This window comes from Lactuca saligna, chromosome 6 (assembly GCF_052625555.1).
Source record: "Lactuca saligna cultivar CGN05327 chromosome 6, ASM5262555v1, whole genome shotgun sequence".
Taxonomy (NCBI): domain Eukaryota; kingdom Viridiplantae; phylum Streptophyta; class Magnoliopsida; order Asterales; family Asteraceae; genus Lactuca; species Lactuca saligna.
The window spans coordinates 23,992,433-24,012,769 of NC_136422.1; the positions used below are offsets into that span (position 1 = coordinate 23,992,433).

Sequence of the window (20,337 nt, forward strand, 5' to 3'; positions counted from 1 at the left end):
GGCTATAAATTAATGCGTATTCTAGTGGTCTACTATAACAATGGATATCATGTGACTGTTTTTTCAGTTTTTATTTTGTGGTTAACTAAATGTACGACTTATAATCATCTAAAATTATCCTTAAAAGCAATAAAATTATCCTTAAAAACACATGATCTGGATTTTTAACTTACTAGTCTATGTATCATGTGTTTATATGTGTAACTTTCTAGGATATAATTAAGCATCGGGTGTATGTATCATGTGTTTATGTAACCTTTTAGGAATATAAACATACACATTTATTTAAAATTAGGTGTAAGATCCGTATATTATATGAGTTTATTAAAAACAAAAGTTTAATATAAAATTGTAAATATTATATATTTTAAATACTTTTATATTTAAATACAAAGAATATAATAAATAAAGTAAGTAATTCAATATATATTAATAAAAAGATATTGACATTTAAAAAAAATAATGTATGATATAATGATTTAAGATTTAATTATAGGAGATTTAAAAGAGAAATAAAAGAAACAAATCATTTATTCTGAAATTTAATAGAATGATTTAACTTACATATATAGATTCTCACTAAAATATGATTTTTAAATTTAAGAAAATAATAAGTGGAAAAAAATTCAAAAATTTTAAAATAATGATATACATCACACTTAATGAAAACATGACATTTAGCAAATTGATTTTTATTTGTTACGTTAGATTGTATATGCATTTTTTTTCTTATGTAAAATATAAGGATATTAATTTGTGATCGTTTAATTAACATCATATATATTTGAAAAGCCATGTGATGGATTGTTTGATATGTTTGTTATTGGGTTTGGTAAGAGATTAAATCTGATTGAATTAAATTCATATTGTTTGATGTTATATGTCTAACTCGGTCCTGGATCTTCTCAAATGCCTCTTACACAGTTATGACTCTTCTGAAATGCCTTTTACAGTTTTACTCGGTCATATATGAATTATGATTCTTGTGTACATTAACCATTTTACAAGCCATTATATATCCGATTTGCATATCAAATAATTTCCAATAACAAGAAAAGTAATAAGTCTTTTAGGAATAATTAACATTATCTTTAAATCAACAAAAATATATAGTTCGAAAAGTTAAATACTTCAACCCTAAAACTACACTCAAGAATCTTTAAATAAACACAAAGATCTTATAAGCTCAAAGAACAAAACACAAAAGTGTAGCACAACAAAAGAAAGCCAAACCCCTTCAAATATTTCTATAGCATGCAACATGCAAGTTTGGCTTTCTAAACCTACTTATCTCCCTAAAAACACCAAGTTTTTCTTTCCATTTTCTTTCAGCCACTCAAACAAAAGACCAATTAACGAATACAAAAGCTATGCAATGAGGGCTTTCTTCATCATTCAACACCTTCCAAGCTACTGCTCTTTCATACGACACAGGTCTCCCCATACTCGTCAAGCAAATGCCACCTGGAAGACACACAAAACCCTAAATGTACACCAAAACAAAAATAAGTATATAGTGTAACAATATTTCTTTATTTTCACTTTTTTTCAGGGTCAAATGAGTCATTTTCTAACCTGTTGTAAAACTTGTGGGAGCTCAGAGCAAACATTCGTTCTTCCACCTCCATCAAAAATCTTGTCAAGAGTAATATCTTGAAGTGAAACCAATGTTGTCTCAAGCATATCTAACCCCGCTTGATTTGCAAACGTGAAATCCGGCATCGCCTGCAGAAATGTAATAATATTTGTTAATTTGAAGAAAAAAAAATACAATTCGATATAAAAAGCATGAAAAATGATATAAAAAAAAGTACCTTTAAGGAACAACACATTATGGCATCCGAATGATGCCAAAGTGTTTTAAGCATCGAATCACTTCGTTCATCAACCGTTTTAAACAGATCTTCACCAAGAAAGCAACTATAAACAAAAAACCATCATTACGAAAGTATATAAGTTAAGTGACACAAGGTATTCTCTTAAATTACATTTTAGTCCCTGAATAAAGTCGATTTTTTCAATTTCTGCCCCCAAAATGTTGTCTTACAATTCAGACTTTATTTAAGGTTTTATAACGTTTTTGATCCTTATTTCAAGCGAAATGACTATTTTTTGGAGCAAAATTTGCAAAAATCAGCAATATTCAAACCAAAATAGTCATTTTACCTAGAATAGAAACCAAAAACGTTGCAATAAACTCAAATTGCAAGGGGAAAACTTTTGGACAAAAATCAGCTATAGTCGAGGACAAAAGAATAGTCATTTTACTTGCAACAGAGACCAAAAACACAATTAGAACCTCAAATCAGGACTAAAAAAGCAAAAGAAATTTTTTTGGGACAAGAATAGCAAAAATCAACAACACCAAGGGACAAAAAATGTAATTTACTCTTAAAAAGGCTCACCGAAAGCTTTGACAGATCCAACGAGTCAGCATATGTGCTTCAGGGGTACCATTAGGAATTTGAAGACTTCTAGGGCCAAAAGGTGAAGGGGAAAGTGCCAATGCGACCCTTTGAACAGACGCAATGATACTTCTCACATATTGCCTAGCCATGGCTGCTATGTTTTCTTGAAGATGGATCTCAAAAGCAAACTGAAACGCGATGGTCATAACCGATTTCGTGGGCCCCGATTGTCCAAGGTAATCCGCGGGTGTTCGGTTCCCGGGTGGGCCCACCTCGAGAGCCGATGCCAGGTCACGTGTTGGATTCTGACTAGGGTGATTCTGCATAATGATGAAAATTTGAAAGACAAAACGTTAAATACACGACAGGGTATTGTAAGTAGCAGTCTGACATTGTTGTCACGATCCACTGAGATTCAACTCTACGTAGGTAACAATAATTATGTTAACTGCTAAAAAAATTTTACAAAAGGTTTTATGAAATTATACCGTAACATTATTAATGGGGATTATACGAAATCCAGAAGGTAAAAGTGGTGCATCATCGGTGAAAGAGGCATCGATTGGAGCAAAAATAAGTTCGGCGGATGTTCCGATTGAATTCTCATCAACTCCACTACATAGCTGGGGAAGAAAAGATTACAAAATATTAGATTTGTTTTATTTAATTGAATGCATGATATAACAATGTACTTTTGTTTGTTTGTGTATTATAGCATCTTACCTTCATTTATTTTATTAAAGTGTTGCACTTTTAGTTATATAGAATTGAATGTTTTATTTTATTTTTCTATTTAAGGCATTATACTTTGAAAGTTTTATCCAATTATAGCGGCGAAAATTGCTAATATAAATATTATATTTGATACATCGGTTTAAATACAAGAAATAGCAACTTACTTTCATTTAATTATTTATTATAGCATCCTACTTTTATTTCTTTATATTACAATGTTGTACTTTCAATTTTTTTTTCTTCTTACCAATTCGTATTTCGAAATTATGACCAATTATAGTATTGCACTTTCCTTTTTTTTTTTTTTTTTTTTGCTTATTAAGTCATTATTATATATTGAAAAAGATATCTAATTATAGATTTGAAAATTGTGTTTAAATGACGTTGCTATAATTTGGTAAAAATTTTAAAGTATATCACTATAGTATGAAGAAATAAAAGTAAGAAGCTATAACATTGCACTTAAATTTTTCTTACATGACCCTCTTTAATTTATAGCATTGCACTTTAATTTTTCTTATTAAAGCATTATACTTCGAAAATTGCTCTATATTTATATGAAATTGCTATAACTGGCTAGATTTTTTGAATTACGATGCTATAATATAAGGAAATGAATGTATGATATTATACTAAACAAATCAAGAAAATTACATTACTATTTCTTGCATTTAACCTTCTTTCATTTATATATTAATAATTTCTTACTTGCAAAAAGAAGATATCCGCAGGCATGAGCATGTCTTCCGCTCGATAATGAGACATATTTTCAAGCTTAATAACCTCCATAAACTACTCCAAAAAGAAAAATCCACATTAATTCTTTGAAAAAAAACTTAAATAAAATTACAAAAATTCAAGTTTTAATTATTCAACTCACCTCTTCATGTTCAATTGTATGAGCTAATGGAAGAATAACTTGTCCACCAAAGTTTCCATTTCTAGCCATTGGTAATCCACAAGGACCAGATTTGACCGAAGCAGCCGAGTATCCATCAATGCTACTATCAGCCCATTCCGATCGATGTTCTCTCAAGAATCTTGTAAGTATTGCAGGTGGCACATTCTACAAAATTACCAAAATGCCACCAACAAAATCATTCCCCTTTGACTTCCAAAATCGAAACTATCTATATACTTATATGTGTAAACTTTTTTCGTGGAATTCAACTACGCGAATATAATTTGTAAAGAATTTTAGTTTTTGAAATTGGTATGTTTGACTTTAGAAAAAAAAAAAAAAAAAAAAAAGTCAAACTCACTTGTAAGAGCATTGAAGCTTTAGCGCATAGAATCGCATTGCTAATCGATGGGAATCCATCTGCGTATATTGGAGCTGCACCCATGACTTTATCAGGAGATGAGTTTACAAGAACAGTGACGTCATCAACTCCATCGCTTTCCATTATAGACCAACCTTCATCACTGAAACCATTAATGGCTTCATTGAAACCCCTGTAACAAAAGTTGTAATCTTTTAGGATTCACTTTCACCATATGAAACACCTTCATAAATTTCATAAACACGATATTATAAGATTTTTAAAAATATATAAATAGAAAAACCTGCTCATTCTTTGGCCTAGTGAACGAAGAGCAGAAGGTCTTCGTCCCCAACTAGTCACCATTGGTTGAGAAATCTCTTGTGAAATCTGCCTTAATTGGCGTAAAGCCTGAAATCAAGAAGAGAAAACGTTGTTGTAGAAAGTCGAGTCGATTGCTAAAAATTGGTCCTTATAGTTTACTAAAAATTGCAAGTTTGTTCGAATGTTATTTCTCATAAAAATTGGTCCTTATACACTTAACCTATTTCTTTCTAGATGCCTGATTTCTTTTTCTTAATTTTGGAGTATTTTACATGGAAAAAATGTTTTCGTTTGCAATTTTTGTGTAATTGTGGTTTTTTGTAATGTTTTTTAGTTTTTATCCCAAATACAATGACTATTTTGTGTGACTAAATTACAAAAATCAGCTACAATTAGATACCAAAAGTAGACAATTTACTTAGAAAAAGGACAAAAAAACGTTATAATAACCTTACATAAGAAATAAAATTACAAAAAACAGTATTACTCATGAACCCCAAATTTAATTTAATCTATCTTATAAAACTAGTATTTCTTTGTGGTAGGACGAAAATCTTCAATGAAATGCAAACTTAAGGACGACTACTTTAGAAAGATTTTAAAAAATTAGACTAAACTTTTTATTTTTCAATAAATCATATTTGATGAAATTTGTAGTTTTCTCTAGAAAGCATTTGGAGTATTTATTTGAGAAATTTTGAATTTTTATTTTTATTTTAGGAAACTATTCAAAGTATACCGCAAGTGTAGTTCTTTGAGCAAGTAATGTTGATGAGTCGTATAAAGGGCGCAAGACTTCCGGAACATTTCCCGACTACACAATAAGAAAAAAAAAATTATAATTATAAATAAATTTATATAACAAAACAAATAAATAAACACAAGTAATTTTTTTACATTTAAAAATTATAAATAAATTTAATTACCTCTAAATCGACATGATCAACAATATGAATTATCGATCCACCACCATCACAAGGTCGAATTAGGTACCCACTTGGCAGCATCTTTGCTCTCACAAAATGAGGTACAGGTGGCATACTAGGCCCATTTTGCGTGTTGTTTAATGATCTTTCACAAACCTTGATTTTCACAAAATTCAAACATTTCCTTAAAATATACAAATAAAACATAACTCAATAAATAAATAATTTTTTTTGACACCAATGGTCCTCGTGACATACAGAAAATACCATTGTAAGTACTTTTGAAGAACTTTTAATATGGTTGATTATTTTCATGTTTAAAACACACATGATATTTCATTGTGGTTGGTAGAAAATAACCTATCGTGTACGTTTATAACCTAAAATTGACTAATGATACTGAAAATTCTTATAAAAAAAAGATCTTTCAACCACAAAGACCATTTATATAATTTTTAAACATACCACTAAGCTGCCATCTTCCAAAGCAGACGTATACCGAAGTAACCAAAAGTCACGTGCTGGAGCTAAAGTTGTTGGTGCATAAAGCTATGAATTAGATAAAACGAGTCAATTAAACCATTAAAAAATCCTGCAACACAGCTTGTACACAAATGTACAATTGCTCATTGCATGTGTGAAATTAAGTAATGAAAAATTGTAAACCTGCATGTAAAGAAGTTCAATGGTGCCATTACTTCCAGTTGCGAGCACATTAAGAACATCAACAGCTCGACAATCGCGACACCAGGATGGCCGATCTTTTAAGATTTCGACAACCTATTTTTTACCAAAAATATTATACAAAAAAAACATGTTTTTTAAGGTTTTTCTAGTGAATCTAGGAGATAAGGACTTACTCTAGTAGGTTCTAGACCAACTAGACCACATGCACGTGATGCGACACCTGTGCAACCATGAGAAATAGCGATGATTCCAATGGAATCCGGACCAGGCTGCATAATTAAGAAAATGTCAAGATAATTTGAGTAAAATACATTTTTGCCCCTGATTATTGCTAATTTTTACAATTTTGGTTAATATTTGAAGATTTAAAATGTTTTTTTTTGTCCCGATTAAGTAAAAGAAAGTCCCAGAAATATTACTAGGAACAAGTTACAAAACTTCAAATGAGGACTGAAATTTCAAAACTCAGTAATGTTTAGGGACCAAAAATGTAACTTAAGATAGTTTTTTATTTCAAAAGTAAATGAAAGCTACAAAATGAAAATGTTAAATGATTTAAACTAATAAATCCAATTCTTTTTTGTATATTCTTGCTTTTGAGATCGGAATTTTAAACAATGGAAATTGAAAAAGGAAAGGGAAATTAAATAAATAATGTAGGAAAAGGTTGAATGTGGAGGGTAGTGGTTCAAATGATGAGATTCTGATGTGTGTTAGAAGGTTAGAAAAAAAAGTAGAGTAATTTAATAAAAAGATAATATTAATTTAAGGTTAATGGAATGATTAATCACAATTAAAAAATAAATAAATATTAATTAAATAAAGGAAGTGCAAAGAACCTTCATCCCAGGCATTTGGACCCACTCTACAGCAGTCCCAGTTGCCTTTGATAAAAACTCTGTTAAAGTCTCCTCTGCAATAGACAAAAGCCTAAAAAAATACAAAAAAAACACATATTTTCGATCAAAAAACATATAAAAAAACTATCTTTTTCTTTCTTTTTTATAAAAATCAATAGTACAAAATCCTATGCATCATGTACAAGTGTAGAAGTAACTAACCCTGCAGGACTGGCATCCCTTGGTGGATTTTGAGGAGTCAAATGGTGTTGACCGCTCGTCACCACCGACTCGCAGCTTGTATCCGTGGTGGCGAGCGCCGTCTGCGTTAAATCAACCACCGTTAAATCCGCCGGAAAATCAGTAAAACAAAAACAAAAAAGTAAAAGATCGAATTTTTTTTTTCTTTACGTTTTGAGTTTGCTGACGAAAATAGCCGTTTTCGTATACCAAATTAGAAACTTGTTTCTGCAACCTATCGTTCTCCTCCATTAACAACTTGTTCATGGCTGATAGCTTCCGATTCACAGCTTGTAGCCTCGATGCCTCTTTTCGTTGCTTCTCTCTACATCTGTGTATCCAAAACGATGAACCTTTTAATAATGAACTTTCTAACCAATTCAAGATCGATGAAGAAGTAATTAATCATGGTGGTATTGATTAGTAATTACCTTCGGTTTTGAAACCAGACTTTGATTTGTTTGGGTTCGATGTTGGAGAGAATTGGGCATTCGCGAATGAGTTGTTGCCGGCGAAGTGAGCTGGGTTTTGGGCAGTCGTGATATAAGCGTTCTAAAGCTTCGACTTGCTCCGGCGTATACCGGACATATTTTCCGTTGTCCATCCCCATCGGATCACCTTTGCAGGCGGAGCTCACCGCCATCATCACTCTGAAAACGGTGAAGATTTCCGATATATGTATAAAGATTAAATTTTGAAGTAAACCCTAAAGTTTAAATTTGATTATAAGAATCTTGGATGGAATGATGAAAACTTTGAAGTGAGTTGGTGAAAGTTGTTCAAGAACTTGAAGAAGCCATGATGGAGAAGGAGGTGATCAGTTCCAGCTAATATATATATTCTTGAATGAATGAATTATACGTGATTCAAGAGGATAGAAGTTCATCTATCTAGCTACACGCATAAGAACCATGAGAGCGAAAAGGGAAATCATGTGTGTACTCTTGAGTAAAGTGATTAGAAAAAAACAAAGATAAAAACATTCGTCTCATCTCATCAATGGCATTTATGAAGATTTCCCAGAATGCTTATTGACAAAGCGATGATACGACATATGAGAGAGAGAGAGAGAGAGAGAGAGAGAGAGAGAGAGAGAGAGAGAGAGAGAGAGAGATGACAAACACCTTGGTTTGAAGTGCAACGTTGTCGTTTACCCTTGTTTGTGTCTTCTTTTTTTGTTATTTTTTTAATTTAACTCTTGTTGGCAAATGGATTTCCCTCACAACCACGCAGCTCCAAGCACGAAATGCAGATTTTCCATTATTGGATCACTCAAGATTGTGAAGTTCGAGTGAGACTCAAGTGGATGATTTTCCTCAAATGCCTCAAATCGTTTCGTTATATGCCCAAATAACTCCCAAGTGAAAGAAATTTATATGAGAGAGAGAGAGAGAGAGAGAGAGAGAGATGAAAGGGAGTTAATAAAAGGGAAACCCCAAGTAGGAGACAGAAGCAGACGATTTTCGGATCCTTATTCCATTTTGCTCCACACTTTGTACCAATCAAGCACAATTGGAGTCGTGGTGGATTTTGAGGCCACTCTCTCTTTCTATTTTGTTTCTTATTTAAGATGAGATAGATGATGATCACACTCTGCAAAAGTGGACTCCTACTTTCGTTTAATTAATGTACTGCTTTGGGTAATTTTCAAATCAAACAGTTTAAAAGATTTTGGTGTGTATTTTACTTGATATATGATACATCAATTCTCCCGATCTTAAAGCTGCAACACATTGAAATTGATATTAAGTTCTGCTACCCCTCGGAGTCACATAAATAATTAACGAGGAGAGGTATACAAACGTTATTACATTCACATTTAGGGTACACAATATTAAGGGTACGTATAGAAATTGTCAAATCAAATTATGTATATTAAATTTTTTATAAAGCTATCAAATGGTTTTTGATCTACGGTGGTATTAAGGCGTATAGGAAGTATGTCTCTTCTCAAATGGTTAAAAGGAATATAGAATTAAAAGTAGGATTAAAGGGTGTGTTTTTACGATGCCTAGAAGATTGGATTGAATGATCGATTACAATCAACAGCACGAAGAACGAAAAATCTGAATGATCGATTACAATCAACAACACAAAGAACGAAAAAAAAAAAACTCTAAATGGATTCTCAATTGATAATCGGAAACTATCTAACTAACAAATGAAAACAGGATAAGGTAAATTTATATCCTTAATCCTAGGCGATCAAAATTGATTAGGAGAAGGTTTCTAATCAATTATCTAAATCAAATAAAAAATCAGGTTTTCAAAAAAAGTTAAGAAAACCACAGTTTTGAATCCCTAAATGATCCTAAATGGTCGAAAAAACATCATTTTTCATGGCAAAGCTATGAACTTTCTTAATCGGCCAATTTTACATGTCGTGTGCAAATTCATTTACTTCTAAGTTGTCGGATAACTTCAACAAATTTGTTATTGATGTAATCATACTTCTATTCCTACTGGTATTAGCATCAGCAAATCATGCATCCCCATGTACTAGTTGTGTCATCCTCTCGCTCTTGAATAGAACTCATCATTGATTCTGCTTCAAAACAAGAGTTCCCATTGAAAGATGACAAATTTGCAACATTAAACGTAGCTGACACATTATAATGACTTGACAACTCAATCTTGTAAGCATTGTCGTTGATTTTCCTCAAAACACGAAAATGATCATCAACCCTAGGCCGGATCTTGATAAAGCATCTTTCGGAAAACCTCTTTTGCCTCAAATGAATCCACACAATATCATATTCACCCTCGTTTGCGATGTTTATTAGTACAGTTAACATATTGATTATTATGTTTCTCAATCCTCATACAAACCTATTGGTGAAATCCTTTAATTTACTGGAGTTCTCGTCATCTTTAATACTAAACTGAGCAACCATAGTTATATGAATTAAGTCAAGCAGGGTGATCAAGTTCCTTCCATACACAATCTCAAAAGGGTTATTAGCCGTAAAAGTAATCAACCACCACCATGACCGAATCCTTATGTCATTAAATACAAGACATATCTAAAACAACATTTAAACTCACGCCTTCCTAAAGAGAAGTAGAGACGGGATGATGGGTATACAACTCGTTGTTGTTTTCATGAGTTTTGACCAAATGACAAAGACGACATGTTGTACCACCTGTATCATCAATTATATCATCTGCATCAATTTGTCATTCAAAAAATATTGTTATAAAGGTTGTGCCAATCTTTTTCAAAACAAATAAAATAAGAGGATTATATTGCTTCAAATCTATATTTAATAGGTGTAAAACTTATGTAATACACGAGTTGATTATAAAAAGATAGAATATCAAGATATGAACAATAAATATTTTTTTTAAATAAAATTTTAAAATAAAGAATGAAAAACATATTAATTGCAATTTATTATCATATTTATTACATTTAATATTTTACATATATACACATAAGTATTATGTGACTTTAATTTTAATAATTGAAAAATCTAGAAATTAACATGTGGATTTTATTTTATTTTAAAAATATCACAAAATGACAAGTATCAAAATTTATGAGGGATTGACATGTATTGATCTTCATTTATTATAGTAGATGACATATAGTTGAACTATTTACAAAATATTATGTAGAATACAAATATATAGTTGGAATATTTATAAACGTATGTTTTTTAAATATAACAATGGTGTTATTGTTAACATTGCTATAATAATTTTTATACTAAATTGATATAAAACATTGAGTATTTTTGAATTATATGATAAAGTAGATATTTATCAAAACTATATAATCTCAATTGTCAATGACATATATCTATGAGTTACTCGTGCATAAAATTACATATGATATATGGTTTAATGTTATTTATAATTGTTGTGATTAATTCTTTAAAAACAAATTAATTGCTTAATATTTTAATTTATATAATTGTAATTATTTAAGACATCAAACATTATTTTTTTAAGGTAATAATATAATTTTTTTATAATTGTTACTTTTAAGTTTGTTGTTGTAAGTTATAAGCTAATTATTTGGAAACTTTTAATAATTACATAAATAACTTTAGAAATATTTTTAGTTAATTTGAAATTACAATTTAGGTTTTGCATCTAACATGGCAATTTAAAACTTTTGGCTATTTATAAAATAATCTTTGGATTTTTTTTAAGTGTAATTAAAATTTTGATTTAAGTTAACCATTTAATGTTATATTTAAATTAACAAGTTAAGTATTTTATATAAAATATTTAAAAGTTGTGACTTTAATATGATAATGACTTACATACAAAACCATATCCACACTAATAATCACCATGTTAAAAGTTAAAGACAATTTTTCTAAGTAAAAGTAAAAGATGAATTTTAATATTTAAATTTAGTTAATTTAGTATTACAAATTTGGTTTTGCACTAATTTAATAATATAAGTAATTTATAATTATTGTTAGAAAAAAATTGAAAAGTTACGGGAGTTCAAATGTATGTGGTGAAAGGAAAAATATTTCTTTTATAATAAAGATATAGATATAGATAGATGACATAGAACATCATATTTTCTTGACCATGTTAGATTTTGAACAATTTTATAATTTAGATAGGTACACATTTTATCCATACATGACATGGTGTAAAATTTTGATCTCTTTATAGGTGTATATTTAGTTTAAATATTGTGGGATATCTATAAAACTAATCATTTGTGTATGTATTATTTAAGAAAATAGTCCATTTTTATAATTAACAAACTATTTCAAAATAGTCATTTCAGACCTAATTTCAATTAGGTACCCAACTCAGTGTAAGTGGTCCCTCTTGTATATATACACTGTTTCCACAGTCACTACTACTTGCAAACATGACTTGTTTGGGGTCATTATTACAAGGCAACATATCTCTACAAGAGCAAAAAAATTTAGGGAGTCATGTTTTGTTAGGTGGATTGATGTACCTTGGGGCATGGAAGGTCACTTGTTGCTCGCCCATTACTTGTTCTACATGGAGGTTGTGACTGGTCTACAGTCCAATGTGGATGAGCTACAATTTCTACCAGGTAACTACAAGCTCTACTTTAATAAGAGACCATTATATATAATAATGGGTTTGAGGTTTCATGTGTAACAACGTAAAGTTTCAAAACACAAATATTCCTGGGTCCCATCAAGTGTAAAATAACCCTCAACATCATAAATCCATCTCATTGCAATAATCGGATCCTAGGTCCTATCAAACTCGTGGCTTTGTGTTGTTGAACTCTCGGTAGTACAACAAATCATCCCCATGCGGTCTCGCAATAGCAATGGCTATGGTGGCTGCGGCGGCAACATCCTAAATGACAGCGGCATAGCGCCCGTCAAAAGTCTCAATCAGTGTGTTTTTTAAAAGACCCAAACATCTATGGTATAGCCCTTCTAATTTCCACAGTCACATCGGCGGCGACAATCCTACGGATCTCATTATCATTGGCACACGACCTCTCGGGGTCGTTAGAGCCTGAACCTCGGATAACCACCATACTGAAACACACAAGAAAACTATCAAAATCAAGTTAAAGTGCATATACACACATCCACACACTCCTGCAAGATCCTTAGTCCCTTAACATTCCTTCACGAGCCTCGTACGAATCCGCTGCTTTCAGTAGTACGTGCCCGATACTACCTTCCATGCCAACTTGTATTTGTCTCAAGTCGTCCTCTCAAGACCTTAAGTCACAAGGATTCTATTGCTCAAGAGTATCTATATACCACCCTGTCAGTTCCCCAAAACAATTACTAAGCAACTAAGCACCCATCCAAGGTTGCTCCCCAGCACTGCTACGCCTCATAAGACCTTCGTTGTCCTCACCATTCGCTTTACACATGCCAATCGTACACAATATGAGACTCGATAGACATTTGAATAAGTGATGCTACCTCAAATCCACAACCAAACACGGAGCAGGAAGAAAGGGAAAATCAGACATTCTAAGGCTATAAAATCCTAACTATGTACAATTATGCATCATACACCAAGAAAATGACAACGACATATTTAATCTTATAAGGGCAAACTCCTAGGCTAAAGGCATCACAAATCAGTCAACCCTATGACACTTTTCCTCAAATATCCTTAGCTTATCACTATCATAAAATTGTATCAAATCATAAGATATCATATCTACACTATTTATAAAATAATTTGAGATATTTTGGGAAACTATCGCTCGAGCTCTGGCTGATTGTACACACTGCTTCACTGGATTTTTCTCCTATAAAAATCTTCATTTATTTGAAAAGTTATTATGAAAATCTACAAATCCTTAGTTTGAGTTTGGAATTCCCTTAGAGTTCATCCAAATCCCACAAACTAGGGCTCTGATACCAAGTTGTAACACCTCAAATTTCAAACCAAAATTTTCATTTTTAATTTACCCAAAATATTTTTCATAAACCAAACCATCATAAAACCACAAGTATCAAGTACAAATCATCACTACAAATATTAGAGTGCCACATAATTCCTAGTAACAAAATCTCCTGGCGAGTGTGTACAAGCAGACATTCGCTTTCTCACGATACTCAGAAGTACCTGAAACACACATAATCAACAACTGTAAGCACGAAGCTTAGTGAGTTCTAGAAAATATCACATACAACACAACACAAGTAAGCATCTATGGAGACGAACCGAAGTCTCAGTGGGCAAGCAACACGTTCGGTGGGTTTTCAGCAACCCTGGAGACTACTTAAAGTCTCACCACACACAATATCACATATCACAATAGCAACAATTAGAACCAGCTGGTCATCACATATATAACTACACAACTATCCAAATATACAAGTAAGAATAAGTGAGGAGACTCACCTGATACTGATGACAGATAAATCTCACACCCGAACTGCCAGAACTAGACTCAGTCGAATAAACACAATAAATAACCCTAATCAATAAAGGTCATTAACCAAATTCACAACTCCAAATACCACAATTATGCTCCTTAATGGAAAAAGACCATTTTACCCCCATTCCATGGCCTAAAACTCTAAATCTTTGACCAAAAGTGAAAAGTCAACAAAATTCAACCATTCATGCACGTACACTTTGCGTACGCTCCCTAAGCGCCACGTACTCAATGAACAAGGTGATTTGGGGTTAGGCTTGGCTACATTTGGTGTAGCCAGAAGTACGTTAAGCGTACACTGTCTGATCCCTAAAGTTACTCCATAACGTCGTAATCATTAAGACATGCAATCCAAACACAAATTTAGACTCAATAGAATGTCTTAATCCATAAAGTCCATAACTTTAAGCCATTGCATGGCTGAAAAAAGCTTAAACCTCAAAACCCTAATTTAAACCATACTCAAAACCACCACACTCTTGCATGCAAAGAAAGGGACCTTCAAGCAAGCATTTTTATGATTCCAGATGACCTAAAACACATGAAAGGGCATGTAATATGATTTGGAGTACACCATACTCACAAAGATCCAAGCTTAGGACAAAAAGTTCTTAAATAACCTCTTAAAGGGATATTGAAGGAAGCACACCAAGGTATAAACTTTATACCTTAAGAAGATGCACAATGTGAGGTAGTTTCTGGATCCACAAGTTTGCATACAACACCACCTTATTCAAATTCCTTCTTTTTCAACAAGAAATCACCAAAATCATTAAAAAACTTCAAAATCTTCCCACACAAGGATAGGACTCGAGATTAGGGTTTGGAAGGAGTGAAGGTTGTCTCTTGAAGGTCCAAGGGAGGTATATTGTTTATTAAATAGGGAACAAACCCTAAATTTTAGGGTTTGAGGCCTGAGCCAGTACACCCTACGTACTACATGTACGTCTAACGTATAAGGATAAGTCCCACGTTTCCAATTCTCGAGAATGTACGCTGCACTTAACCCACGTACGCCCAGCGTATGGGTTGAAATGCAAAGATTTTGACACAAGGGACCAATAATGTAAAATCCCTGATTATCGGATGCATTTTATAAAATTACAAGGATCTTTATATGGGTTAAAGTAATTTGGACGCATGTGGTACAATCGGTTAAACTATTATTTGACAAGTAAAGGTTACAAAAATAACATCGTTTGTCCATGCGTATTTATTAAGAAAACAACATCTAGGTATGTGATTATAGCGGTCTATGTTGATGATCTAAACAACATTGGAACGAATAAATAAATCCCTGAAGTGGTTGGACTTTTAAGAATTTGAAATGAAATATCTTGGAAAACCCAAATATTGTCTTGGTTTACAGATTGAACATATGTCTAACGAAGTACTTGTATATCAATCAAATTATACAGAATGAGTCTTGAAACGTTTCAATATGGCCAATGTCAAACCTTTAAGCACCCTAATGGTTGTTAGATCATTAAATATTGACAAAGATATTTTTTGTCCATGCGAAGAAAATGAAGAAATTCTTGGTTCAGAAGTATCATATCTTAATGCAATTTGGGCTCTTATATATCTTACCAATTGTACTAGACCTGACATTTCTTTTGTTGTAAACTTGTTAGCAAGGTTGAGTTCCCCCCCCCCCCCCCCCCCCAAAAAAAAAAAAAAAAGACATTAGAACGGGATCAAACATATTTTCTAATACCTTCGAGGAATTATTGATTTAGTTTGCTTTATCCTAGAGATTCAAAATTAGGTTTGATTGGTTATGTACATGCATGTTATTTATCTGATCCTCATGAAGCTAGATCTCAAACTATATGTGTATTCATGAACGATGCACCGTAATTTCCTGACGTTATCAAAAGCAAACATTTGTCGCTACATCCTTAAATCATGCTAAAGTAATTGCACTAAATGAAGCTAGTAGAGAATGCACAAGGTTAAGATTGATGAGACAACACATTTTGTCTTCATGTCGACTAGATAAACGTAAAAATTCAACTTTAATTTATAAAGATAACTCATCATGTGTCACTCAAATGAAAGAATGATATATCAAGAGCGACAATACAAAACATATACCTCCAAAGTTTTTTGTGTATATTCAAGAGATTATAAAAGATCAAAAGGTTAAGATAGAATATATTTAATCCAACAACAATGCAGCAAACCACTTCACGAAATGACTTCTAAGAGAAAACATGTACATGGCATCAGGATGCAACATGTATGCGCATAACACAAAATGTAAATGAGAGGATTCAACTATATATTGCACTTTTTTTCCCTTCGTTAAAGTTTTTTCATCAAGGTTTTAACGAGGTAGTACGTCAAGGTTGGATTCAGATTTGAAAAAGTGTCATCCAAGGGGGAGTGTTATAAAAATCATCAAATTATTGAGTTAGACAAAACATGTTTATGAACATTTTCACCCTTCAAATAGTTTTATGTTGACTATTTAGTTGCTATTTTGATGATGTGAGAATACGATGATATGTAGTATAAATACTCATCAAATATGAAAAAAGTAAATACACCATTTTAAATATAATCTTCTAAGCATTAGAGAATACTCTCAAATTTCTTTCTTTCTTTTATAATGTGTTAGTTTAATTTTGTTAGTTTTAGTTTTAGTTACGTCGAATTATATATATATATATATATATATATATATATATATATATATATATATATATATATATATATATATATATATATATATATATATATATATACACACACACCGGTTGAATCTTAAATTAGTAAACAATAATAAGTTTTTTTATGTTATTTTTTTAAAAAGAAATAAAATAATAACTTAATAATTAATGAACCAAAAATATAAAAAATTTGATAAAGATTTCCTATAAATTTCAAAATCAAGCTAACCATTTGCATTCATCTTTGATTTATATTTTTGTAACTTTATATGCATTATTCTATTTATCTGGTCAAGAATTGTCTTTGATTATGTGTATATGTGATGTATGTCAAACATATCATCACCTCAACGTCATCATTTCAGCTGCTTTTTTATTTTCAACAATCTATCGTGTTCACATGATCTATCTATTTCAAGACTTGTTTTTTTTCTTATATGATTATGTTTTATATTTGATCCACTGAATTAAGGTGCAAATTAAAATCATTTTGTTTTATATGTCATTCATAAAAAACAGTTATGTCACAAATGGAACGCAACACTTTTTATTTTATAAGAAAATAAATTATTCCTTTAGAATTACTTGTTTTATATTCACATTCCAAAACTTAAGACGAACTAATAATTTAATAGATAATGTAATAGTAATATATATCTATACCATGGTTTTATGTCTTTAAGTCAATTTGTTTCTTAACTTCACAAAAGAAACATCCAATGGTATGTGACCTAGCTTCAAATCTCGCTTAGGACAAAAAATATAGACTTAGGAATGCATGTATGAATTAGCCATTCTAACATAAGATTCACAAAGACACTACATTTTAATAAACGCTACTTGAAGCACGGGCATCTTAAACGAATCAATGATGCAACAATTAAATTCTAGAAAATTGACAACTTGTTGCATGAACATAGTAAGGCCAACGAGTTGGGTTTAACCCGTTGGTCGTAGTTGAGTTTTGTTGACGATGACTGAAATTATGTTGTAGTACATTTAGAAAATTGGAAGGTTTATTAGTTGACATTGAGTCATTACTTATGACTAAAGTATACATGGGGTATTTGAGATTGTTTATTTAAAGTGTTTTTCACTTATTAGTTTGATACTAGTAATAGGTAATTTTAAGGATACGAGAACGTTAAAAACACTTATAGACTTAAATAAAGATGTGATGATAAACTACTTCCTTTTTATTTATTGACTTAAGTAATGAATTTTTGATAAGTTACTTTCTAATTAAGTAGAGTTTACTAAACATTAAAAAGTAACTTATTAACTTATTGCAATTTGTCACCATAAAAAGCAACTATTTAAGGATGTTTGAGACTGTTTACCAAGGTTCAAAAAAATTCGACATGCGCGCTATAGCTCAAAGGCTTGTACATATCACTAAACTTTACCAACATGCGGCATAACACACACACACACACACACACACATATATATATATATATATATATATATATATATATATGTGTGTGTGTGTGTGTGTGTGTGTGTAAAAATGAATAATAGTTGAAAATACATAAAAAAAAATATTAATTTTATACAAAATTACATCCTTATATCACGCCTTAAAAACAACATGGCTCGTCAAGCTTCGGAAAAGTTTGAGTTTTGACCTTATCTCCAAGTCATGTCTTACGTTATTTGGAACTTTGTTGTTTATTAATTTGCAATATATCACCAGTAATAATCAACTATATGTGTTTAGATGAACATTTTGGATTTCAGAGTGAAAAAAACAAGTTTCTTCGATTTTTTTCACTGTGAATTTAATGTTGTATATCTAATTCTCAACTTCTAAAGGTGGAGGGAGTTCATCCCTCTCAACCTAGATACCACCTAGGTAACAAATTAATATTTCTCTCTGGTTGCACTTTTATCTCTACCATCTCACAATACATAGAAATATATCCCTAGCAACCAACACTTTTTAGTATAAGGTAATATGCATATGGTACATGTGCATAAGAAGAAAAAAGGGGGAGGGGGACAACGACATGGAGAACCTGCTTAAACCATATATTTTTATGATACCACCCATTACGAAGCAGTGTTCTGTGTGGTATTGTCAGTACCCCTGCTAAACCTCACCTCTTGTCGCTCGACTCCCTCTACCATAATATTTCATTTTTTTTCTTCAAAACGTATCTAAACATGGAGTTTATGAATACACCAACACCTACCTAACATTGTGATTGATTGATGTACTAAACTTCCACCAACCATTGTATTCTTACATACCACTTTATCATCAAACAAGGTCCACTTAAATCCTTATGAATTATTTAGACTCCTCACTAATAATTATATTTACCAAGGTTTTAAAAAACTCTTCATGGCTCCAAGTCTTGTATCTATCACAAGCTTTACCAAAATGTCGTTTTAACTCATATATGTGTATAAAAATGAATAATAGTTGAAAATACATATAAAAATATTAATTTTATATATATATATATATATATATATATATATATATATATATATATATAATTGTCATCTTATGCCACACCTTACAAACGACGTGACTCGCTAAGGCTCAGAAAAGCTTGAGGTTTAACATTGTCGCCAAGTCACGTCTTACTTTATTTAGAACCTTGATATTTACCATTTACTTGAACATGTTAAAATAATAACATATTTTATAGCAAAATCATATCAGTATCTGAATATCTCATAACTATAACGCTCTAAAAAAATTTTCGACTAATCAAAATTCATTCCTGACCTCAATATCCACCAATGAGCTCAGGGCTTGTAACTATGAATCTATGAAGATGATGGTATATGTCAAACAAACAGAATAATTTCAGTTGAAAGCATAGTGTAAGCAAGTCGTATAACAAACAAAGGATATTATATGAGTTATTGAGAAAAATAAAAAAGTGGATAATGGACAAGAAAAAAAATGCATGTTGCTAAGAATTGGATAAAACAAGCCAAACATGATATTGAGATTGTAGAGTTTGAGTTTTTGCTAATTGTTGAGGAAAAATAAGTGTTATGAAAGCATGAGTTGATAGAAAGAAAGCAAATTATGCTACGACTATGCAACCTTTTGTTGTTATCACCTCATTTTATTCAAAAGGACACACATCTTTCAGGTGTTTGTTTGAACAGATTGATTCGATCTAATCTATTCAAGTAAATCCAAAATAATTTCAGTATTTAAAACATGAATCCAAATTAAACAATATTCAATTATGATTTGATACAATTTAGTTTGATCAGTTTTTGTAATTAAGCTTTCAAGAACCACAACATTTTAAAATATATATTCATATACAACTATTATGAAAAATATATTATAATTTAATATTATATACAAACATTTGAAAAAGAATATACATTAAGAGTG

At 31.2% G+C, this 20,337-nt stretch overlaps 1 protein-coding gene across 2 annotated transcripts; it reads right to left on the reverse strand.

Annotated features, from left to right (window-relative positions):
* Positions 1 to 1,056: 1,056 nt before the first annotated feature.
* On the reverse strand, positions 1,057 to 8,966 carry LOC145000058 (homeobox-leucine zipper protein ATHB-8-like). Of its 2 annotated transcripts, none has more exons than XM_078959202.1 (19): positions 8,546 to 8,966; positions 7,853 to 8,071; positions 7,593 to 7,752; positions 7,404 to 7,504; positions 7,182 to 7,272; positions 6,516 to 6,611; positions 6,322 to 6,435; positions 6,121 to 6,204; positions 5,656 to 5,811; positions 5,469 to 5,543; positions 4,710 to 4,816; positions 4,406 to 4,598; positions 4,024 to 4,209; positions 3,852 to 3,935; positions 2,897 to 3,031; positions 2,406 to 2,728; positions 1,815 to 1,920; positions 1,576 to 1,725; positions 1,057 to 1,464 (listed from the first exon to the last, which is right to left on the reverse strand). In XM_078959202.1, the coding sequence occupies exons 2-19, from the start codon at positions 8,065 to 8,067 to the stop codon at positions 1,450 to 1,452; spliced, it is 2,391 nt and encodes a 796-aa protein (XP_078815328.1). In that variant the 5' UTR covers positions 8,068 to 8,071; positions 8,546 to 8,966; the 3' UTR covers positions 1,057 to 1,449. The 2 variants fall into 2 exon arrangements, with proteins under 2 accessions (XP_078815328.1, XP_078815327.1); XM_078959201.1 differs by having other exon boundaries at positions 1,057 to 1,483; positions 8,546 to 8,964.
* Positions 8,967 to 20,337: the final 11,371 nt, after the last annotated feature.